Source organism: Oncorhynchus mykiss, chromosome 8 (assembly GCF_013265735.2).
Source record: "Oncorhynchus mykiss isolate Arlee chromosome 8, USDA_OmykA_1.1, whole genome shotgun sequence".
NCBI lineage: Eukaryota > Metazoa > Chordata > Actinopteri > Salmoniformes > Salmonidae > Oncorhynchus > Oncorhynchus mykiss.
This window is the reverse complement of record NC_048572.1, coordinates 55786481-55811829: the sequence shown is the minus strand read 5'-3', so window position 1 is coordinate 55811829 and position 25349 is coordinate 55786481. Positions and strand designations below refer to the sequence as shown.

At 42.3% G+C, this 25349-nt stretch overlaps 2 protein-coding genes across 4 annotated transcripts in view; one reads left to right on the top strand and one right to left on the bottom strand.

Annotated features, from left to right (window-relative positions):
- LOC110530176 overlaps window positions 1-11922 on the top strand; it is a 15021-nt gene extending 3099 nt beyond the window's left edge. For 2 of the 3 annotated variants that reach the window (XM_036985739.1, XM_021613041.2), the window contains exons 2-4: window positions 7363-9361; window positions 9846-9931; window positions 10277-11922. In XM_036985739.1, coding sequence (XP_036841634.1) covers window positions 7480-9361; window positions 9846-9931; window positions 10277-10369 — 2061 coding nt within the window. In that variant the 5' untranslated portion in view covers window positions 7363-7479 and the 3' untranslated portion in view covers window positions 10370-11922. Of the gene's footprint in view, window positions 1-7362; window positions 9362-9845; window positions 9932-10249 lie in introns of all 3 variants that reach the window. The other variant, XM_021613042.2, reaches the window with a different exon arrangement.
- frrs1a (ferric-chelate reductase 1a) lies at window positions 11186-25349 on the bottom strand. The gene is made up of 17 exons (XM_021613045.2): window positions 25116-25349; window positions 23941-24139; window positions 23470-23609; window positions 23226-23320; window positions 22940-23087; window positions 21144-21326; window positions 20951-21049; window positions 20001-20148; window positions 18621-18734; window positions 18274-18389; window positions 18106-18192; window positions 17503-17600; window positions 17101-17159; window positions 16302-16445; window positions 13358-13437; window positions 12718-12959; window positions 11186-12687 (listed from the first exon to the last, which is right to left on the bottom strand). Exons 1-16 carry the CDS (start codon window positions 25122-25124, stop codon window positions 12867-12869), a joined length of 1812 nt encoding a protein of 603 aa, XP_021468720.2. The 5' UTR covers window positions 25125-25349; the 3' UTR covers window positions 11186-12687; window positions 12718-12866.

Genomic DNA, 25349 nt, shown 5'->3' with positions numbered 1-25349 from the left:
GTGTCACAGTTATGGCAGAGAGCTGAACATTTAACACTGCCATATGTACATGTAATTTGACCCAGAGGATGAAAGATACGAAAAAGCATCTCTTACACTGTACAAGCTGTCCCCAGGAGGGCTTGGATTTTCATATCAGCAAGTTTCTAGGCAACCGTTCCAAAGCTATATTTATATACAGTATGTTGGCTCATGAATATGAGATTCACATCCAGTGGACTTGATCTCCAACCATAAAGCAGTCAAGAGACACCAGTAGATGTGCTTGACAGCAATTAGGGAGGAACAGCATGTACTGTATGGTGGTGCACTGGAGATTGGAGAAGCAGAACTGTGGCAAGTTAAGAGCTTCCCACTGGAAACTGTACAGGCAAAGTAACCACTCCAACGATCGGCTATAAGATTGATACCGCATTATGGATGAATTACTGTTACAGGTTTAATCCAGGTCTTAGCACAGTGTTGTGGATGGAGGCTGGGCTGGATGCCCTGAGGGCTCGAATGTACTGATTCCCTGTTCTGCAGTACCAGGACCCGATGTTCAAACGCTATGGGGAGCAAACCGAAATGGTGGGGGCGAGGTATTTAGACCATACATAATGCATCCAATTTGTTCTTTCAGATAGGTTTATTCTGTTCTCTGCCAAACACCATTACAGTCACAGTACACAGGTCCACATGTGCACAAACAAACACACAACGCCTTAATTGTATGTATTTTTTTTCTCTCCAGATAAAGCAACAGTTGATTCTTAGCATATACAGTGGGGAGAACAAGTATTTGACACACTGCCGATTTTGCAGGTTTTCCTACTTACAAAGCATGTAGAGGTCTGTCATTTTTATCATAGGTTTACTTCAACTGTGAGAGACGGAATCTAAAACAAAAATCCAGAAAATCACATTGTATGATTTTTAAGTAATTAATTTGCATTTTATTGCATGACATAAGTATTTGATACATCAGAAAAGCAGAATTTAATTTTTGGTACAGAAAACTTTGTTTGCAATTACAGAGAATATACGTTTCCTGTAGTTCTTGACCAGGTTTGCACACACTGCAGCAGGGATTTTGGCCCACTCCTCCATACAGACCTTCTCCAGATCCTTCAGGTTTCGGGGCTGTCGCTGGGCAATACGGACTTTCAGCTCCCTCCAAAGATTTTCTATTGGGTTCAGGTCTGGAGACTGGCTAGGCCACTCCAGGACCTTGAGATACTTCTTACGGAGCCACTCCTTAGTTGCCCTGGCTGTGTGTTTCGGGTCGTTGTCATGCTGGAAGACCCAGCTACGACCCATCTTCAATGCTCTTACTGACGGAAGGAGGTTGTTGGCCAAGATCTCGCGATACATGGCCCCATCCATCCTCCCCTCAATACAGTGCAGTCGTCCTGTCCCCTTTGCAGAAAAGCATCCCCAAAGAATGATGTTTCCACCTCCATGCTTCACAGTTGGGATGGTGTTCTTGGGGTTGTACTCATCCTTCTTCTTCCTCCAAACACGGCGAGTGGAGTTTAGACCAAAAAGCTCTATTTTTGTCTCATCAGACCACATGACCTTCTCCCATTCCTCCTCTGGATCATCCAGATGGTCATTGGCAAACTTCAGACGGGCCTGGACATGCGCTGGCTTGAGCAGGGGGACCTTGCGTGCGCTGCAGGATTTTAATCCATGACTGCGTAGTGTGTTACTAATGGTTTTCTTTGAGACTGTGGTCCCAGCTCTCTTCAGGTCATTGACCAGGTCCTGCCATGTAGTTTTGGGCTGATTCCTCACCTTCCTCATGATCATTGATGCCCCACGAGGTGATATCTTGCATGGAGCCCCAGACCGAGGGGGATTGACCATCATCTTGAACTTCTTCCATTTTCTAATAATTGCGCCAACAGTTGTTGCCTTCTCACCAAGCTGCTTGCCTATTGTCCTGTAGCCCATCCCAGCCTTGTGCAGGTCTACATTTTTACCCTGAGCTCTCTGGTCTTGGTCATTGTGGAGAAGTTGGAGTCTGTTTGATTGAGTGTGTGGACAGGTGTCTTTTATACAGGTAACGAGTTCAAACAGGTGCAGTTAATACAGGTAATGAGTGAAGAACAGGAGGGCTTCTTAAAGAAAAACTAACAGGTCTGTGAGAGCTGGAATTCTTACTGGTTGGTAGGAGATCAAATACTTATGTCATGCAATAAAATGCAAATGAATTACTTAAAAATCATACAATGTGATTTTCTGGATTTTTGTTTTAGATTCCGTCTCTCACAGTTGATGTGTACGTATGATAAAAATTACAGACCTCTACATGCTTTGTAAGTAGGAAAACCTGCAAAATGGGCATTGTATCAAATACTTGTTCTCCCCACTGTATGTGGTCTCCAAGCTTTCACATACCTTAGGCAATATACACGCTACGCAGCTTGACTTGAAAAATAATTGCCGTCAACTGGTGGACGGTAGCCCATGCCAAATTCAATGGTGCGAATTGGCAGTATTGGTGTGTGGGTGTATTCACTGTGCAATACATGTTGTCTTGGCGATATGTACTGTATGTTGGTTAGGACTATCGTGTGTGTGTGTGTGTTTGGGGGGGGGGGGGGGTTCTGTGTAGGCTGAATTGTGTGTATTTGCTTTTCATCCCCTCATCAAGAAGTCTGTTTCAATCACATGTAAACTGAAATTAAGGGTCACAGAAAATGGTCCGGTTACCATATTTCATAGCATGCATGTTTTGCATGAAAACCTCGTCCAAATGTCAATCTAAAGACACCTTTAAAAAAAAGAATCGTCAGCAGCATATTCTTTGACATCCACGTGGTATCCCTGGCAGAATCACATGCTTGGCTGGGAAACTAAGGAAATCATGCTAATTCTAACCCACTTAGAGCGATGCCATGCTCAGTTTGCAGCACTTCTCATCGTGACTTATGCTATCAAAAGATGTCCTCCCACCCTCGGTGAGCACCAGCGTGAAGACAATGCTTTGATGAAATGAAAGTGGCATGGTGAAACTCTGGTGTCCTATCACAGAGAACCAAAGTCTTAACCTGTTAACCAATTGTGGGTGTTATACTACCTATAAGGAGATATGGTCTTTGAAGAGTTTACATCCAAAACGCTCTATCCACCAATCAGAAGTGTATGTTTATAGGTACCTTTATGTGTGTGTAAAATATTACTACCCACTGGGCACACACTGGTTGAATCAATGTTGTTTCCAGTTGGAATAGATATTGAATTGACGTTTGTGCCCAGTGGGTGTCCCCAGTTTTTTGATGTGCATTACAATTGGTTTTGTAGCAAAACACTATATATACACATTGTTTAGCTGGAATGGAATATTCATATACTGTATTTTTAACATATAAATTCAACACATCATAAATCTAGCCTCATGTTTGGTTAGAAGTTAGGGATCCTCCCAAATGGCACCCTATTCCAAATATAGTGCACTACGTTTGATCAGAATCCAGATCTCATATTATTTGTCTCAAATGTATCAGTTGTACAGTTAAAAAAACAAAACAAAAAAACATTATTTGTCACATTTGTGACCGACCGCCTTGAGTCGGTCTTATGTGGCAAAATATGATTTTTTTTCATATTGGATAAAAGCAGAGACACAGAGCTACAAAATGGTATATTATACATTGCATTTGAGGAACAATGGGAAAGTAATTCTGCTTTGAAAGTTGCTAAACTTGTAACCCCACTTTTGAGAAAATGGCTCTTGAATGTTTTGGTACACCTACTGGAGAGCTCTTTGTCTACACCCATTCAGCATTGTTCACACCCTCTTAAACCAGCCCACCCATCTCTTTAAGGATTCACATGTGAGGTCATGTGGTAAACAGTGAGTAGTGTAGTAAAGATTAAGACTAAAAGTGGTAAAAGTAGTAGCCCACAATAAGTACAAATTCCAGGTAAACAGAAAGTGTCCAGATAAAAATATTTTATAAATATTAGATGACGTTTACCCAGACACACTTGTCTAAATTCATGGGTCAAAGAAATTCTATAACCCAGAGCCAGATCTTGCAAAGTGGATAGGTCTCTACAGAAGATGTAAACGGTGCAGCGAAATGTTGACTTGCATATTAGCAATATCAAAATTAGATAGTGTCAATATAAATAAAAAATAGCAAGTGTCAATGCCTGTAGAGAAAGAACAAAATAATATACAGAATGTACAAGAACAATATCAATAACGATATCAGTGATACTGGTAATAGACGAGGTAGTTATATGCATACAATCAGGGGTAAAGTGGCTGAGCAGCAGGATAACAAAATAAATAGTAGGAGTAGCGTATGGCGTGTGTGTTAGGAGAGAGTAATGTGAATAGAGGCACTGCAGATAGTGTTGATGACTGGGAACTCGCCCCCGGTGATGAACTGGTCTGTCCAAACCACACATGAACAAGATAATCTATATTTGGAGAGCCCGTTTCATAAATATATGTTTGTCAAGCTGTGTCCAGTCCAGGTGGTGCTTGTACAGGCAGACCATCTATGGGAGGAAGGATGTCAGCATTGCACAGCAGCTAAAACCTGGTCTCGACTGAGTCTGAAAGCTCCTTGGCGACAACACCAGGCTCCAGAGCATCAAAGCTGGAAAACAGGAAATAACAAATTGAGAAGACATTACAACCTTGCATAACATCAGTTCAAGTTTAGATAACAAGAATTACCTCATATGATATTCACCTGAAGTGCTGCTACGGCTTGATCTGTGGCAGCGGCCTGAAGTGCAGAGTCAGCTGTTGTTGCCAGCCGTAGCTTTCTACCAGCACCGTACCATCCTCCAGTCCAACCAACTGTGGGATGTTTACCCCTGTCACAGTACTGCCCTTCACAATCCCTGTCCTGGGATTAGTGGTTGAGATGTGGAGCAGCAATTTTCGCCACAGATTCCTGAAGGAAGACAGCCCGAGTATGCGTACCTCTGGAAAATGCACAAATAATGTGAGATCAATAAAAGTAGTGCCAATCATGTTGGAGGTACATTAAATAATCAAGTGTGTTGTTTATGCTTTTACATACCAAGTGTTGTCATCGATTCCTTGTAGAGACGCCACACCACTGCTTTTGTCATGACATGGCAGCAGCTTTCCACCAAAGTGTTTGTCCTGGGTGGCGCCCTGGTAATACTATTGCATTATCCTTTGCGTAGTTGTTGAAGTTCACAACTTTCTGCAAGTCCTCATGTTTCAAGTGTAAGCTCTCTTTTTGATGGGAGGCATTAGACCATTCTCCTTGTATGACTGGTGGAGTCAGATGTGCTCTACTGAAAGACAAATTCCAGATACAAATATTTTAGCATTATTATACAATAGATGGCCGTAATTACCGTCAGACATTCCTGGATAACTTGATGGGTCATGCAATCATCTGGCAAAGTGGAGTCTTTTGGTTAGACATGTAGCTAGCTAGCTAAACAATGAACTATAAACCCAACCCATAGAGTACTAGCAATACAAACCGAATGTTATAGCTAGCTAATACGTTAAATGTTAGCTGGTTCATTAGCTAACATTAGGCTATAAGTAGTAATGTAATTGGCTTTCTGAGATATTACTACACAGATACACATAATGTTAGCTAGATAGCCAGCCACCTAACGTTACCTAGCTAGCTAATAGTGAGCTTTAACTTGCAATGAAAACAACTTTGACAAAATTAGAAACGTATAATATCTGAAACTGTAGCTAGACTCTTACCCGTATACATGGATGAACGCTTCACGACAGACTGCAACCACTTTCATTAAATAAGAGGTCCTGTGTCCTTTCTGATTTGTTTATACAGCTTGCTTGGCTCATTGTGTCAAGTCACTCTTTTTCACACTGACCGTGTGCAATGCCATAAGAATCGTCCTCATGAAAGTAGTCCAACTTTTCCCCACTGACCTTTGTCGATAGCGCCTGATAAATTCAGGGCAGCAATGTTATTGAGCGCACATTTGCAGTTTTCCATGGCTAATGTTATAAAAAAAAAACTGGAAAAAAACTGCAGTAGAAGGGATTACACATAACGAGCAGCTCATTTTATAGACAGAAGATGCTACACGGTAGACCAATCCGAAACTCATCTCTCAGCATGTCCAGCCCATTCATTATCTCCGCCAATCATGGCTAGCGGGAAGGTCCCTGTCTTTTTTTGTGGCTAAACCAACTAGGCTCGTAATTTAACAACTTTATTCGTATTTACAGATGACATACAACTTTGTAATTAAGGCACATGAAAGTTCAAATGTTCCAGAAGGCATTTCTGCCAAAAGAAATGCATTTTGACAAAAAAAAAAAAAACATTCAAATGCCTCCTGTGAAGTCGTGACTTACGACATATGCTTAGTTTCCTGAAATGAGTCACATTTCACAGTTATGGTAGAAATTACAAGATTATGTGATACGGCTGTTATTGCATCAAATGGCTGTTTTATGCAACAGAATAAGGGGTTGTTAGAACGCTCATCTGTGGGTGTTCTACTGAGGATGGGCCTCTAGAAGATTTACAATGTCTTTGGGTGATACTGCATTCCAGAGCATGAGTTAATGTTTCTGTACTGGGGTACCAGGGGGAGATGGCTGCAGTATGGAGGTGGGGGACCAGACCCTGGTCTCTACACAATGAGAACTGTTTTTACAGCAGATACTGTCTGCTGTGACTTATCATACAAATCTTAACCTTGTGACCCATTCCATACATCTGTTTGTCATGTAGACTTAAGGATTGTGGACTTTGCTATAAAATGATGTGGCTCGAAGAAGCTCGTTGAGTTCGCAGTGATCACCTCCAGGGGTGATTACCGACCAGCTCCATTACTGCAGTAATTAAATAATAAAGTTGATTGTTTTGAAGAAATCTAAAAGTTTATCCTTTTGATTACAATGATTCCACCAGTGTAAAACCTTGCAGTGACACTTCTCTGTGAGAGTGAGGTGGATACATCTCGTTTTCCAACAAAATGTGATCATTTGTCTCTCTGAAATGAAACCATCTAGTCATAGGTTTCAAACAAATTCATGTCTGTCATTTAACAACCCCATGTCATCATTAGATGGGGAAAAACACAATCTATTTAATAAGTTCTTTAAACAAAAAAGGTTAATTGACCAACATTCCAGAAAATTGATATATAGCGTTTTGGAATTAAATTCTTACACCGAACCGAGGGTACTGGCTGGTATAGGGGTTCTTATTCTCTTGTTAAATAAAGGTAAAATAAAAACATTTCTTAAATTTGAGATGTAATATGTAAAGAATTCCACTCACCACCACATTTCAAAAAGAGCCATTGAAGGAAGAAAACTGATAGAAATACCTCATACCAAGACAGGTTCTCCTCTGATAATGTTTTATTTGGCTTCCATAGAGAGCCACAGCTGGAGTGAAGACGATAAAGGGGAATGAAGTGATTGAGGGCTGTAGTGCTATCGACACTCCACAAGAGAAAGAAAAAGAACAAGAATCCCACTCTGGGGCCATAGCCATGGAGACCAGCCAGCTTTCAGAGATGGCGAACCTAACAGACTATAAAATGGATTCTGGGGAAACAGAGGACCAGAGACGCCTGCTTAGCGAAAGCGAGGAAGAATGTGATCGAGAACCTTTCGCAGAATACAGAGGAACAAAAGAGAACTTAAAAACATCAGTGGATGAACCGGACGAAGATGATGAAAGTGGTGAGGTGAACAGAGAGGAGGAGACTCACAACTTTGAGACTGGACGAAATGATTTCAGTCTAACACAGTTACTCAACTCCTCAAGTATATTTGGTAGTGAACCCGTTTGCAAGGTGGAAGACCTGCTTGCACAAGGTCACCTGGGCAACTCTTCTCCATCAGAAGTGACGATGACACAAGAGTCCATCTTGGAGCAGCGCATCCGAGAGGAGGTCTCCTCAGATGTCTCAACAGGGTCCTGTCACGACCCTGACCGAGACGACCTGAGTGACTGTCTCCAGGTAGAAATGGCCATCGTGTCATCAGACAGCGAGGCCGACGACCAGTGGAGGTCCACTTTTGCTTCTACAGTCAACAAGGAGGAAGGTTGTGATGGAAATGCTCAAGAGGCCCTCGAGAAGGACAGAGCCGCAGGGGAGGCAGAGAATGGGACCAAGGGTGAAACTGGAGATAGTCCTCGCGTTCTTGAACAACCCGATTGCCCGACAGAATGCGAGATCCAAGACATGCCCTCTGGCAAGTTCCAGGGCTTATCCAAAATTCCAGAGGATGAAGAAGAGGTCAGCCAAGGCAGGACTCGCAAAGTGAGTCGTTCTACATCTGCAAGCTCTTCTGCAAGCTCTGACCCCGACAAGAAGGTTCCTAAAGATTACTGTGTGATACAAGAAATGAAGAGCAAGAACATTAGTACAGAGCATGTGGACTTCCAGGGGGCTCGGAAGCAGTGGCGTCAAATGGAGGAGCAGACCCAAGGAGAGGTCCAGGTCCACCAGCCCACTGTCAGACAGCAGGGGATGTGCCAGGGAGGTCACAGTGCCATGTACACACCCGTCAGGAACATTGACCGACCCAGGAGGGACCCCGAAATTGACAGCCTTGCCCTTGGTGACTTTCAACACACTCAGTTCAGCCCATGTTCAGAAGACTCAGGTATGGATGACTTCAGCTACAGGTCCCTTTACGAGGACTCAGACAACCCTGTCGAAAGGGAGATACGACAGACCATAGAGCGTGAGGAGAACTTCAGGCGTGAGAGAGAGATTGCCAAACAGGGTCAAGCTGGAGAATCATCTGCACATTCGAAAACCCGACCAACTACTCTCTACCCCGGCAAGTACGGCAAAGGCCTTTGCCATGAGGTGGAAGAGAAACGGAAGATGTTTGAGTCTAGTGATCCCGGATGCAGGCCTTTGAGGTCTCCCAACGCAAAGAACCCAACCGTCTCCATATCCACCTCCCCATCGCCCACACCAAGGGGTGCAACCTACCATGAGATGACCGCCCAAAATGTTATCATCCTGGAGCCGGACTCCTACCCCACCAGCCCGAGGCACCGCACCCGGGGATCCTTGCTATCTCCGGGGCCCAGCAGGTACAGTGAGTGGCCCTTGGAGACGTCAGCCAATGTCATCATTTTGGAGACGTCCAATCTGATCATCCGGAGTGCCTCTGAGTTCTGCCTGAGCTCGGCCTCCTGCCAGGAGACCCAGGAGAGCACATTTGTCAACAACCCCTTCTTCAAGCTGCGCTCGCGGAGCTCCATGTCCCTGGTGGACCAGGAGATTAAGATGGTGAAGCAGAGGGAGGAGGAGTGGAGGAGGCAGAAGAGCCAGATGCAGACCAGGGAGAAGTACGACACCGTCCTGGTGTCCCCAAACCTCCTTGATAACCTGAGCTTTGATAAAGCAGGTATGTGCTGATTAATGATGTGCATGTGTAACCGTTGTGAAATGGCTAACTAGTTATCGGGGTGCACGCTAATATCGTTTAATTCAGTGACAGATCTCACTCTGAGACCTTGAAGTAGTTGTTTCCCTTGCTCTGCAAGGGCCGCAGCTTTTGTGGAGCGATGGGTAACGGTGCTCCGAGGTTGACTTGTCGATGTGTGCAGAGGGTCCCTGGTTCGAGCCCAGGTAGGGGTGAGGAGAGGGATGGAAGGAACACGTTCACGTGGTCATTATGGAAAAGAGTTTGTGGTTTGTAGCGGTGTTGTGTTTTCATTGCATCATTAGTGGTATTTTTCTGACTCAACAGCTGATCTTTTTATCTTACCTGCCTTAGACTTATAGCATACTTAGGATATCCTGAGCGTCTCATTCCCAATTAGTCCAAATTCATGATAGGTCTCTACGCATATGAATGTATGAGAATTAATTGTTTCTCTCTTTTTCAGAAGTGCCACTGAAATGTGTGTCTTCCCCTTCATCACCATCAAGGACTCGAAAGCTGGACCGCTCCGCCCTGTCATGTGACCATAGGGTATGTCTCCTATCTCCAATAATAATTCAAGATGAACAGAATGTGTAAAACAGATGCTAGCCTAGTAACCTGAAGACGTGCGTGGTCGGTCAATTCCCCTGTGCTGTTCGTGGTCATGTCAAAATGCCAAACATGAGCAGGCTAGGAAAAAAAGCTTTTGTCATCCGATTGCCTCACGAAATGTAAACCGGAATGACTCATTTAAATAACATTGCATGTGCTCATGTTTAAGTCTGCTCATTACATTTCCCAGAAAATATTTTTCCATTAACCATTTTAATAAATCGCCATCCATTTTCACCTTGAAACTGCATGCAGTTTTACAGGTGAAACTCTTTCCTCCAGTTCCCAGAATCACTCTCCCCAGGACCGAGGAAAAAGAATGCCATGGCTCAGAGATGGGAGGCAGGACTATTTGTCAACCATGAAAAAGAGTAACATCAAACCAGAATAATACCGCACCATACTACAGATGCCAACTTCCTGAACTTTAGATGTTTTCCAGTTCTGCTATTGATACAGCTTGAATATTGACCGGTACTGTAGCTTTAAAGTTATTGTGAAACAAATGTAAATTAAATTGTAAGAGATGAGAATTTGAAGATAGATGGACTGCCAGATGCTTTTTGAATGTGACAAGTACATGATTATATTGTCTGGTTAAGATTTTTACATTTTTAAGTACTGTCTTGGTTATACAAAATATATTGCATTTTTGTATTGTATTCTAAACACTTTAAATTAAGAGGCTATGAGAAATGTGGTAGACTTACACCAGCGACCGATTTGTTTTTTTTTGTCAAATGTGTATTATGAAATGTATATATTACCTGCATAATTACCTTCATGCAAAGTGTTTAATATGATAGCCACTTATAGTATATTCAAAGCTTGACCTGACATTGCCATTTTGAGATGCCTTTTCAATTATGCCTTTTTTTTTTTTTTAAACCTTCAAATGTGATATTTTTTGGGTTGCAGTTGGTTTAGTATTACTTGCTAGACTAGCGCAAAACTCCAAGCGGAATACTTTAACGTTTAAACGACATTCATAATTTTAAGTGTTGTTGTTTCATGGAGAACGTGTTTGTTAATTCTCAATTGAAAATGCTACGCCAAAATAAAGTTGGATTGACATTAAGGACAATAATTGGCTGTGTCCTTCTGTTACCTAGAAATGCATGTGCCTGTCAGTGTGTATTGATTGGGAAGCTAGCTGTAAATCCAATAAAATGTACAGCCACAGGAAGGGAGTTACATTTGGAAAGTTATTTATTTAACAATATTACACTACAGGATAATTTCTGTTTTGGAAACATAAATGAACAAAGTGAATGTAATTATTCATTAACATTGTGGGAATAAATTGTGCATTCTCCCTTACATATATTCAGCAACACTTCGCAGATAAAATGTAATGTAATAAACATGAACTCATGGGACAAGGCTGTATCGAGTATTGAAATGCATTACACACTCAGTGGACAGTTTAGGTACACCCATCTAGTACCGAGTCAGACCCCCCTTTGCATCCAGAACGCCTGAATTCTACAAGGTGTCAAACGTTCCACAGGGATGTTGGTCCATGCTGACATGAAGGCATCAGAGTTAATGTAGATTGGATGGCGGTACATTCATGCTGCGAACAGCCCGTGCCATCTCATCCCAAAGATGCTCTATTGAGTTTGTTCCTGACCAATGTTCAGATACCAATTGAGCAACAACTGCCACAGCGTATCAAGGGACCTAACACATGGCAGGAAAACATTCCCTACACCAGCCTGTACCGATGACACCTAGGCAGGATGGGTCCATGGACTCTGCTACTTATGCCAAATCCTGTCTGCCATTAGCATGACACAACAGGAACCGGGATTCTTCAGACCAGGCAATATTTTTTCCACTCGTCAATTGTCCAGTGTTGGTGATCACGTGCCCAATGAAGAGTTGTTTATAGCTGAAAGGAGTGGTGGTCTGCTGCAATAGCCCATCCGTGACAAGGATAGCCGAGTTTTGCGTTCCGAGATTCCATTCTGCACACCACTGTTGTACTGCGCCATGGTTTGTCTCCCACCTGTTAGCTTGCACAATTCTTGCCATTCTCCTTAGACCTTACATCAACGAGCTGTTTCCGCCTACAGGACTGCCACTGACTGGATGTTTGTTTGTCGCCCCCATCGCGGCAAACCCTAGACACGTGTGTGTGTGTGTGTGTGTGTGTGTGTACAGCCCAGGAGGGCAGCCATTTCTGAGATACTGGTACCAGTGCGCCGGGCACTGACAATCATACCACGCTCAGTCGCTTAGGTCACTCGTTTCGCCTATTCGAATGTTCAGGCGAACAGTAACTGAATGCCTCGATGCCACAGGAGGTTGGTGGGACCTTAATTGGGGAGGACAGGTTTGTGGTAATGGCTGGAGGCATTAGTGGAACGGTATCAAATGCGTCAAACATGGCTTCCATGTGTTTGATACCATTCCAGTCGCTCGGTTCAGGCCATTATTATTATTACGAGCCGTCCTCCCCACAGCAGCCTCCTGTGCTCGATGCCTGTCTGCTTGCTTTACAGTATATACACACTAAGCCACGGCCACGTGAACGGGACGGTATACCTAATAAACTGGCTGCTGAGTGTACAACTGCATTTCCTGAGAAGTTGGGATAAGAACATTCGTGCAAAATCAATAGTGCAGAAATACTTTTGATGTGCGTGTGAAATGGATAATCTATCCAGTATTTTTTTGTATATATATATATATATATATATATATATACACATATATATTCCCTATCATTCCATTTATAGCTTTAGATCTGGTTCAGTGGTTTGATCTGCCTGTGGCCTGGATCTGAATAAGAATCAGGATCCTCCATCTTTCCTCCACCAGACAGTGAGTTGTCATGTACCATGGAATGGCCCTTCTCACAGATTCATCACAATCCACTGATGGTGTGAATGAAGCTGATCAGGAACCCACTATTCCCAATAACAAAGGCAAGAAGGGCAACAATTTTGAACCATGCATCCTGTGGGAGGGGAAGAAGAGAGAAAAAAAACCATTATATTAAGTTGTCAAAAGTGCACAATATTATAGACAAATACAAACTGGCATTTTGCACCAATCTGTCATGACAGCCTTAATATCAAATGAGTAGCTAAAAAAACAGCAGTTGATTTGGTTCTGGGTGCCAAGATTACTTTGGACCAGCAGTTGCTAGTAAATCCCATACATTTACTCCTGAACAATCAAATAGCTTCTACAGGGTCTAAATCAGACAAAGCTGACTTCATAAAAACATTTTCAAGAAAAGTGTTCATCTTAAAACTACATCTGGCTTCAAAGTTGAATTCTTAATGGCCTTCACACTTCAAATTACTTTAAAGCGTCAGAGATAAACCCTTAAATCTGTGCTTATGGCCTTACCCAAGTGCTGTCCTCTGAGTCATCAGCAAGAATCCGTTGCTGATCAGTGTCACTCGCTTTGGAAACAAAGTCACAAAATCCTAAAAACAGGAAAGAAATATTTACCTTGAAGGAATATAGCATATGGGCTATTCACACATACATTGCAGTCGGAAAGTATTTAGACTCCTTGACTTTCCACATGTTATATTACAACCTTATAAAATAGTTCTCCCCCTCAAATCTACACACAAAACCCCATAATGGACAAAGCAAAAACACGCTTATACATTCCAAATGTATACAGTATAAAAAAACGGAAAATTACAGTACATACGTTCTCAGACCCTTTACTCAGTACTTTGTTGAAGCACCTTTGGCAGCGACTACAGTCTCAAGTCTGCTTTCTTCTGGAAAATGTGAAGTCCAAGATGGACAAAGGGGGTGTTGTTGGGGCTTTTGATACTGTTAACCAAGAGATTCTCATCAAAACTTGTCCAACTTCAACGAAAGCCTAGAATCTTGTTAATCCAACTGCGGTCAGATTTAAAAAGGATTTACTGCGAAAGAACACGATGCATTTATCTGAGAACAAAGCCCCATAAAAAGAAAACTATTTCAACCAGCACAGGCATAACAAAAGCACAAATTACAATGAAATAAATTGTTTACATTTAACAATCTTCCTGTTTGCAATCCCAATGCTCATTGTTACACAATGAATGGTCTTTTGTTTGATAAAATCCATTTTTAATAGCCTAACACGAAACATTTTGTGAACCACTTGTCGTGAATTCCGTCTCATTCCATTTGACGACACATTCGATGTAAATACACACCAAACGTGACTTCATCCAGTCATGTTTGGTTTCATTGCAATCAACTGGTTTGTAACACAACCAAACGTGATGGGTCATTTCTCGGGACGTATTGACTGAAAGAAACCGATTTGAAGACAAGTAATGACATCATTGTGCACCAATGATATGACCGCTGTTTCGTTGATTGACTGTATTTTAACCCAGTGACCACTGATAGTCTTGAAATCTAGCTGGGTAGATCGCCAATGAGCTGAGGTAAACGGCAATATGTAATGTTTGTGTTGGAAGACCAACCCATGTAGTAAACTCCAGCGTAAAGAGGGTCATTCGCCATTGAAGAGTCACACCAGAAGGGAGCCACGCATGTTAAGCACAGCATTACTTTGGTAAAGCGCATCTTCAGCTGTTTATACAGTATATCAAATCAGTATGGCGACTAAGTCAGGGAAAGCTAAATCTAAGTCTACATACAGATGTACACAATTTTAGAAGAAATTGATTGGGAAAGTGAGACAGATTGTTGGAGGACGATTCATTTAGCGATTCCCAAATGGAGGAATATTTTTTTGAACCGAGAGGACATCGTTTTGGACTGGTAAGTTCTCATGCTAATGCCGTTGTTTGAAATGAATATAAAATATTATGTGATTTCATTTTAGTAGCAATATATAAAAATGTAATGAAATGTGTACAGTACACTTTAGCAGGAGACCTGTCGACAACATCCGGTGATGCTCAGGTACCCTAAAATGCAAATAAACTATAATATCTCATACAAAAAGTAATATGTTCAATAGGAAAGTAAAATGAGTAGTTAGCCGAAAGACTGATATTGTTCCGGTGCCCTCTTCACTAAAACTCAATTCTTGCTCATTTTAAGAAACAAGCCTGAAATCTCGTGGAAGCCATAGAAATTGCAAACTGTGAGCTAGAATTACATAGGAACAATAGCTTTCCATAAGAGCCTGGGGCCTCAAATTCTGGTTGTTTTTTCACCTGCCATATCAATTCTGTTACAGTCTCAGACATTATTTTAACAGTTGTAGAAACATAAGTGTTTCCTACATGAATATCCTGGCTTCTGGGCCTGAGTAACAGGAAGTTTACTTTGGGCACGTCAAGAAACTAGACCCTATCCATTTTGCAAATGCCAAGCGGGCTGTCATGTGCCTTTTACTGAGGAGTGGGTTCTGTCGAGCACTTTATCATAAAGGCATAATTGGTGGAGTGTTGCAGAGATGGTTGTCCTTCTGGAAGGTTCTCCCATCTCCACAGAAGAAATCTGAAGCTCTGTCAGTGACGATTGGGTTCTTGGTCACCTCCATGACCAAGGCCCTTCCCCCCTGATTGCTCAGTTTGGCTGGGCTGCCAGCTCTAGGAAGAGTCTTGGTGGTTCCAAACTTCTTCCATTTAAGAAGGAGGCCACTGTGTTCTTGGGGACCTTCAATGCTGCAGAAATTGTTTGGTACCCTTCCCCTGATGTGCCTTGACACAATCCTCTTGGAGCTCTATGGACAATTCCTTTGACCTCATGGCTTGGTTTTTGCTCTGACATACACTGTCAACTGTGGGACCTTATATAGACAGGTCTGCGCCTTTCCAAATCATGTCCAATCAATTGAATATACCACAGTTGGACTCCAAGTTGTAGAAACATCAAGGATGATCAATGGAAACAGGATGCACCGGAGCGCAATTTCACGTCTCATAGCAAAGGGTCTCAAGACTACAGACATACATATACATATATATATAAAATTTGCCCCCCAAAAAATGTTATCCATTTTTGCTTTGTCATTATGGGGTATTTTGTGTAGATTGAGAGGAAAAAACTATGGAATCCATTTTAGAATAAGGCTGTAACCTAACAAAATATGGAAAAAGTCAAGGGGTCTGAATACTTTCTGAATGCATTGTATAACCTGTTATGAAGTAAATGGGAGGATGTGCATCGTCTTAACTAGATACACACACACTAATCATGTGTGAATAACTGCTCATTTCAAGAACTCAAAAAGTTGACATATAGCAAGAAAGGAAGTAATGCATTTGCACATCAAAGTTGGATGAAAGATTCAACTTGTCTCCTATAAAAAGAAAACTTCACTGATGTCACAACTAATGGAGATAAACCGATTCCTTACGTGTTTTAATGTAGCCTTTTTTATGGAGCCCAAGAAGCACCCTCAAGAGAACGACCCATGCCAGGAACCCAGCCAGAACCACCAGGCGCCAGGAGTGAGGCAGGAGCACAGATTGCTGGCCCATCCCCAAAAACATGGCCGCCACTGCATCACAACAGGAAGAGTGTATCACATGTTAAAGGATAAGGGTTTTCCCTGACCATGTGACCGGACCAGGAAAACTCAGGGCCCAATGCTGCATTCACATGCTCGTCGGAAGTGGGAAACCTCCCAAAAAGGAAGTTGTAAATCCGATATGATTGTGTTCAAGTGCTTTAGAAGTCGGAACAATTAGCTAAAAAAGTTAGCTAACATTGCTAATAATACAGTAAGCTAGTGTGACAATACTGTCAAACTATCTTAATTATCCACATGGATAAGCTTGTGAAACTGATTGGTCGTCATGTTTTGGTTGAAAAGGTGAGATGTCAGTGGTGAAATGAAACTCAGCCACTCAAGTAAAAACTAATCTTGACATGACTTGAGGGTTGTTCAAGTAAAACGTTATATTTCTGTTAACTCCGACAGCCCGTGAATGCACCACTAGTTATAGATAGGACCCTGAGCTTTTCCTGGTAAAGTCACATGGTCAGGAAAAATTCCTGGCCCAAAACAGGATTTACTCAATGGGAAGTGATCCTCAGCTAGCTACTCAGTAACATTCAATAAGACAAAATTAGGACTTTGTATGTGTTAGGTTATTTAGCGTGACTATCAAATAATGTACTAAAAGAAAAGAATTTCCAGAAGGTTGACTAACCAGCCATAATCTCAGCAACAGTGCCAGCTCCCCAATGCAGCCAATTAAACACCCACCTCCTGCAAAGAAAGAACAGCTCAGTGGTAGGAATACAGGCTAATAATAGAATAACACTTATGTCACAGCCATGGAATGGATAGAGAAAACAAGGGCACCAGAGTCAATATACAATCCAGCCATTACTTGTAGGGTAATGGTGGCACTTCATTTGTTTTTAACCTATGCCATGATCAAAATAATTTGTTAATGTACATATTTTTCAATATCACCAAATGTGTGTATTATAAATTGTTTAGCATGAGGTCTACGTAATAATGTTTACGAGCAGTTTAGCAAAGCATTTCCAGCATTAGAATCTTCCATTGCGGTATGGAGTACAGTTGGTAGTCAATTGGGCTTTACCTGGAGGAGTCAGGGGGAGGTCTGAGAGTGGCCATGATAGGCTGAAGGAGAGCCAGGGCTAGTACAGTACATCCCAGGTAGGGATGGGCCCCAGCATGCTGGAGACAGACACCAGAAAGACAAAACGCTCTGTATTAAACACTAAAGCCCTCAATGCAAGCAAACAACTTTTTTACCCAGACTACCTAAATTGACCTAACTGCTTTCCTTCACTTGAACTCTGCATCCAGCAAATTAGTAGATAAAGCATGTCTGGTTGGAGGGGTGTATGCTGGGCAAAGAACATTCAGAAATCTCTTCCAATACACATTGCCTGTGAGCAGCAGAGGTGAAGCAGTAGCATTCACAGCTCGAGCAAGACATGCATCAGGATTTCTGACTACGTTCCTCCATCGAGTCAGTTTTTTTTTTATATATTTTTTTTAAATAGATTTGGTTGAATCAGTCCATGACAGTTACATTATAGTCAGGCACTCAAAATCTCCTCATCCGACAACAAGATGCAATGCCCTCTGCTGGCTAAACAAGGTTAAGGCAGTGTATAATGTCGCAGGTATGAGGCAGAATAAGAGGGATTTTGTGTGCTAATGCTTACTAGCTTACCTTACTCCAACCACCTCTGTAGATGAAGGGAAGAGTGAAGGCCACACAGGTAAGCAGCACTGTTAATATCATCAACCCTCGATGCACCTGGACAAACACAGGACACGTTGATGCTTATCACCTTTAAGCAGTGACATATGTACAGACGACCTTCAGTTTGTCACATACCTGGAACCAAATTCTCTGACCAAACAGTGTTCTCTCTGGCCAATCAGGCTTGAAGTAGCTGGCTAGGAAAGTACCCGTGCTTCCAGCCAACATCCAGGCAATTAACATCAGAACGCCTGATATTACAAAAGAGATAGCAGGTATTACAGATGGGAATCAGACCAACACTTTTAGAGGAGCCATAAGCATTCATAAATCAAGTCGTGAAATGCTGCATGTATCAAATTGTGGACACGTCCGACATGACATATTGAGTTAGTATTGCGCATAGAGCTGAATGTCGGTTTTATGTAGTTACAGAACTCTACATTTGTTTGCCTATAATTTTCAGTCTCCAGTCCACTCACTGTGAAATTTCATGAGAAGTGGTGATCGAGAGCCATTGAGAATCTCTGCTGGGCCGTTGATGACCGACTGCTGTGAGGATATGAGGGGTTGGCGGCCATGCCTGTGCACCTCGCCTCAAAACCATGGTTTGAGAGAGAGACGAGTTAGCAGCAAGTAATTTACAGTAGCTACAGGCTTCTCAAATAGGTAATGTGTCCCCATGAGTGACATACAGAGATCAGTGAAGGCGACATCCCACTGGGAACACTAAGGTTGAATCAATATTGTTTCCATGTCATGTCAATGAAATTAAGTTAAACCAACGTGGAAAAGACGTTGAATTGACATCTGTGCTCAGTGGGATATAACGGGGGAGACTCCATCTACATAAATACTGCCTACAATTAAAAGGCTGCACGCTATTGTGTGACAGCATAATTTGAAGTCATTTCAGAGCCAGTGTTAAACTCGTTGCCTCGACCCTCAACCTTATCTATATTGTCACTTATCATTTGTCATAAACAGGTCATTAAGGTGAAAAGTATTTTATTTTTCTTCACAATGCACCTAAAATGATTGAGACATTCTATATACACACAGACTTGATTTGACATTTACTGTCATGGTAGTCAGTTGCGGAAGCGTGGGTGTCATTAAAAATGTGAAAGAAATATTTGTTATGAGACTTTGCCGAGGGCAATAACACCAGCCAACCTCATAAACCACAAAATCCTTGACCTGAGTCGACAGAAAACACTGACATGACATTTTTGTGAGCTAGGCGATAACTAGAGTAAAGTCAGGGAGCTTAGAGCCTAAAGAACCGGATCTGAAGTTGCATTTATATTGTATGATGTAGTGTAAAAGATATGTAGATGTATGCAAAAGACAATCTGCTAATGGATGTAATAAAGGAAACAATTTGCAATACAGCCCTTCCTTGTACAGTAATTAGAGAGCTATTAAAATGTGTGGAAGACCTTTCTAGTACCCCAACACACTACTACAATAAAAACTATCACTGGTCCAATTGAAAGTTTTTTTTTTTTTACTGACATACTTTGTGTCAGCATTCAGCAGTGATCAGCTGGTGGTTGCATAGTAAAGGTGTCACTAGCTCAAATTCTAATTGAGCTGGCACCAGTTGTGAAAATGGGCTGTGCTGGCCCAGGTTTCCCCCGAACCAGCGCGAATTTGAGAATTCCATTTGAACAGCTCGAATTTGGCCCCAATGGAAACAGGGCTTAAGAGGTTTACAATAAAACTATATCACAGGTCCAATCTACACCTGTATGCTCAAATCTGATCAACAAAGGGCAGAATGCAAAAATCATATTGTTGGTAGCCATATTGGACAGGTACAAAACCATACCATGATTGTATATCATATTGCAACTCACCGTTTTCAGCTTCACCGTATGCCATGAACAGGTAGTACTGTGCGTCCAGACTAAACCGGGTCGGGTCCTGTGGGACAAGAACTTGTCGACGAAACCGACACTGAATGACTCCATCCGCCAATCTCCAGGCCACATCTGTAAGAACATTCTATAGGAAAAGGAAATAATGGCATGTCTATAGCCATCTGCCTCTCCTTAACGTTGAGTCCCATGCAGGAAAAGCTTGACTAGAATAGCTTGCTGAACTTGTGTTTGTTGCATTTATGCTAATAAACTACAAAAGAGGGACGCAACATCTTGTTTGCTGAATGTTAACAGCAGCCAATAGAAGTCACCGGTAATTTGAAAGAAGAGCGAACGCACGATGGCGTTAAGCTATAGCAGTCATCTATTCAAACCCATAACCATTCAATCTTCGTGAAGAGAAGTGAACGCCTTCTGCATCAAACTCGTCCTATATCATTCAAGGATGTCATTAGAATATTGAAGAGAAGGAAATCAAAAAGGTATGTCATTTAACTATTGAAAGCAAGTAAGGAATGAAGCAACAATAGAGAAAGAGGGTAGGATAATATCAGGGGAATGATTATGAAAAGTATATATGCATCAGCCTACTAAACATACAAATAGGCCCCATTATATTTCACATACATATTGGACAATCATTTGGTCTTTTTTGGGCTTGGTCTCATGAAATGTTTTTAATGTAGGGCTCATCAATGTATCGCTCAGGTAGCGTCAGGCTTGAAAGTTCAATCAAAGCGCTAATCAAATCCAGACATAGGCCTATTTATAATGCTTCTGAATGGCGCTTCCGGTTTTGGCGGGAAATACCGGGTTACCTGGGACAAAGGGGATTTATTCTCTGGATGGAACATTTGTAAAATATTGAACCCTAACAGGTAGGTCTATAGGAGAGACAATTCAAGTCATATACTGTGGGGTTTCACCTCAGAGGCCTCCTGTGGGTAGGACCTTCCTTTGACATAAGCTGCGCTCACATCCACCAAGCTGTCATCCCTCACACATAGGTACATGTCATCATCCCCCTATCAACAGAATAAGGAAGGAAGGAAAAGCACACTGTTACAGCCAAATGCTACAGTACCTTATCTAGCAAGTTATCAACCAATGCTAACTTACCATCCATGTGTCATGGGAGAGGGCGAAGGCAATGTAGCCATCTGAGGGCCCACTGAGCTCAAACACCACAGTCTGACCCTTGGGGGCAAACGACAGGAAGAAGCACGATGGATCTTTTTCCGGGTCACATCCCACTGGGTCCAACAGGCAGGACTTCTGTTGGCCACAGCCCACTGAGCTGAACTGAGACAGGAGGAGGATTCAAGAAAGGAGACAGTGAGAAACCGACAGTAACGTACACTGTTTATATTTATAATAGAACTGTTATTTGAAGTGTCAAATTAAAGGCTTATTTAATGCATCAAAGTGTTATTTGACGTGCATGTTTTTTGACACGAAAAGACCCAAACAGGGTTCCATAGTATTTCGTGAAGCTAGTAGCAGTGACGCAATTACTGTGTCACTCCGGTAGGCAACCTTAGTGTGTACCGGTGTGCGACTAGTTACGAAAGAGAACGGTTGATTGTGAAGGGCAATGAATTCCATTATCTTGGTGTTAATGGAGTTCGCATTTGAGTTGTCTCGCTGAAATTGTCTTAGTCTTCCAAATGACTGCTCAACTTGACTGCTGCTTGATCCACACAGCAGACACTGGTTTAGGTTAGGAATGCTGTGTTGCACGTGTAGGGCAACATTTTACGTGGCGTCATTACGTCATGTAGGTATACACATCAGCTTTGACATCGTTTTCTTCCACATCGGCATGAAACTAGATATTGGGTCGATACCGATGTTGGCATTTTTGGCTAATATCGGCCGATTCCAATATGTTCCATGATATCGTGCATCCCTAGTTTCTATTGGAGTCCAACTGTGGACAATGTAATTGATTGGACATGATTTTGAAAGGCACACACACACCTGTCTATATAATGTCCCACATATTGACAGTGCAAACCAAGCAATGAAATCTAAGGAATTAGCCATAGCGCTCCAAGACAGGATTTTGTCATGGCACAGATCTGAAGGGTACCAAAACATTTGACAGCCCGCTTGGAGTTTGCCAAATGGCACCTAAAGGACTAAGACCATAAGAAACAAGATTTTGGTCTGATGAGAAGCCAAGATTGAACTCTTTGGCCTGAATGCCAAGCGTCACATCTGGAGGAAACCTGGCACCACCCCTAAGGTGAAGCATGGTGGTGGCAGCATCATGGTGTGGGAATGTTTCAGTGTCAGGGACTGGGAGACTAGTCAGGTTAAGGGAAAAATCAAGGGACCAAAGCAGAGAAATCCTTGATGAAAACCTGCTTCAGAGCGCTCAGAACCCCAGACTGAGGAAAAGGGTCGCCTTCCAACAGGACAATGACCCTAAGCACACAACCAAGACAACGCAGGAGTGGCTTCGGGGACAGGTCTCTGAATGTCCTTGAGTGGCTCAGCCAGAGCCTGGACTTGCGCCTGATCTAAAATCTCTGGAGGGACCTGGAAATAGCCGTGAAGTGATGCTCCCCATCCAACCTGACAGAGCTGGAGGGGGAAACTCCCCAAATACAGATGTGCCAAGCTTGTAGCATCATACCCAAGAAGACTTGAGGCTGTAATCACTGGTGCTTTAACAAGTTACTGGGTAAAGCATCTGAACACTTATGTAAATATGACATTCAGGTGTTTTTTTTTTAAATACATTTTCTAAAATGTCTAAACCTAAATTTGCTTTGTCATTATGGGGTACTGTATGTACAGTGATGAGGAAAAAAAACAATTTAATACATTTTAGAATAAGGTTGTAACGTAACAAAATGTAGATAGTCTCAAGGGGTATGAATACGTTCCAGATGCACTGTATGACTTACTGGTCTGGGCAACACAGAGGGAGTTGACGTCTTTATGGTAGTGGAAGGTGTGGTGGGTTTAGGTGGGATGGGAGTTACCCCACTCTGAGACACAACAGGACCGGGGATTTTCACCCAGAAAGTCTTGTAATGAGCCACTACGGTCACACTTAATTCAGAAACACAAATGCATTGTTAACTGTACACTCAGGATATATTTTTTTTTGCTGTAGATTGTAAATGACCATAGCATGTCATGGAAATGCGTGTATGAGACAGGGAATGCAGATGGACTCTAAACACTCACAGAAATTTGACAGCGGCGGGTGAGTTTTGGGGAGCTTTCCAGATTACCACGATTTGTGTCTGTCTGGCATCACTTGTGTGACTGACAGCTGAATCCTAAATAGCAAAAAAATTAATAAAAATAACTATAATAAATTGCAAGAAATGGAGAGTATTGAGGCCATGTGTAACCTGAGGTCATTGTAAAGGACTCATTCCGAGTCACATGAAAATAAAGGCATTGGCATAAAGGTAAGTAGGCCTACCGGAGTGTGGCCACATTGCAACAGTTGTGTGGTTTTAGGATTGGTCAGGATGAAGGAGCCGACAGCGGCAGAGTCCGGATTGGATGCATTCCGAGCCTCGAGCAGGAATCCCTCAAAGTATGTTGTTCCAGATATGGTAACTAGGGACATTACATGACAGTGTAGGAGTGTGCTTCTGTTGGACCCAGAACAAAACTGAATAAAATGCTGATAAAGGGGCAGATGTCTAGTCCTCTGGATTATTCACATCCTCTTTTGATCCTAGCATGTTTCTGTTCAGATTATTGTGCACAGGAGCTTTTGAAAAAAAATCAGACGATGTGAAATGTATTGACAAACCTCTACTTCTGTTTGGAAACACCCTGAAATACCCTGATTACATTGGAGTTAACAATTTAAGAAGCTTTCTATTCCCATCGTCTGAGAATTTCTGAATATATTCCTCTTGTATTAACAAACTGTTATCATTACCTTGGATGTAATCTCCAGAACTGAATTCAGTGACATTGACAGCCAGAGTGTAGGGAGAGTGGGTGGTATTGGGGGCATGGCCATGTTTTGGCATCATACTCCCACAGGCTTCAGTCACTTTTCCATTGGAGAAGGCATCAACTGATGTCAAACAAAGAGTCTGAACTAACAGCTGGATGGTCCATAGCCTCCCACCCATCTAAAAAAAGACCAAATAAAACACTAATAAACACCCTTGAAGGCAAGCACATGTTCAATGGCTATATCAATAACCATTATTACCACCTACAAATGTACCACTTGCAGATACACTACATTACCAAAAGTATGTGGACACCTGCTCGTCAAACATCTTATTCCAAAATCATGGGGGTTAATATGGAGTTGGTCCCCCCTTGGCTGCTATAACAGCCTCCATTCTTCTGTGAAGGCTTGCCAATAGATTTTAGAACATTGCTGTGGGGACTTGTGTCCATTCAACAACAGCACTTGTGAGGTCTGGCACTGATGTTGGGAGATTAGGCCCGCTCACAGTCGATGTTCCAATTCATCCCAAAGGTGTTTGACGGGTTTGAGGTCAGGGCTCTGTGCAAGCCAGTCAAGTTATCCCACACCGATCTCAACAAAACATTTCTGTATGGACCTCGCTTTGTGCACAGGGGCATTGTCATGCTGAAACAGGAAATGGCCTTCCCCAAACTGTTGCAACAAAGTTGGAAGCACAGAAACGTCTAGAATGTCATTGTAGGCTGTTGCGTTAAGATTTCCCTTCAATGGAACTAAAGGGCCTAGACCGAAAAATGAAAAACAGCCCCAGACCATTATTACTCCTCCACCAAACCTTACAGTTGGCACTATGCATTGAGGTAGGTACCGTTCCTGTCAGCAATGGGTGTGGCTAAAATAGCCGAATCCACTAATTTGAAGGGGTGTCCGTATACTTTTGCATATATAGTGTATTTCTCAGTTAGGCTCTTGAACGTGCCACATGCTAAGACAGTGAAAGTTAACAGACATAGCATTGAGCAAACCAATGAAAAATACTATTCGAGCAGTAAGCTTTAAGTAATCCAAATAAAGCATGTGGTCATTTCAAACCAATGGAAAACAGTATGGGAACTGACGAACTAGGACAAAAGACAGTTTAAAGGACATATCTCGGCCCATGTACTCACCTCCAGCATACTTTACTGCTTGCGAAAAGGATAGTATGCGTTTTATTGCCTGAGCAAGGCTTTTTAAAGTTTATGCCCTGGGCGGTTCTTCCTCCAATGTGGGCTTGCCTTGTATGGGAAGAGGCATGGCTTACATAGTGTGAGTACCGGTCTCTTTAACTAACATTCCACTTGCCACTCCTTGTCATTGCCAAAGAGAAGGGCTTTTCTGCAATCTCAATGTTCAAGTTATGT

What these genes read in the sequence shown, in the direction of transcription:
- frrs1a (XM_021613045.2), bottom strand. An exon ending in TGCAATGTGGCCACACTCCG is followed by an intron (nt 23,321 to 23,469) that starts GTAGGCCTACTT and finishes TTTGCTATTTAG; the next exon opens with GATTCAGCTGTCAGTCACAC. An exon ending in ACTCAGAGGACAGCACTTGG is followed by an intron (nt 12,960 to 13,357) that starts GTAAGGCCATAA and finishes CCCCTCCCACAG; the next exon opens with GATGCATGGTTCAAAATTGT.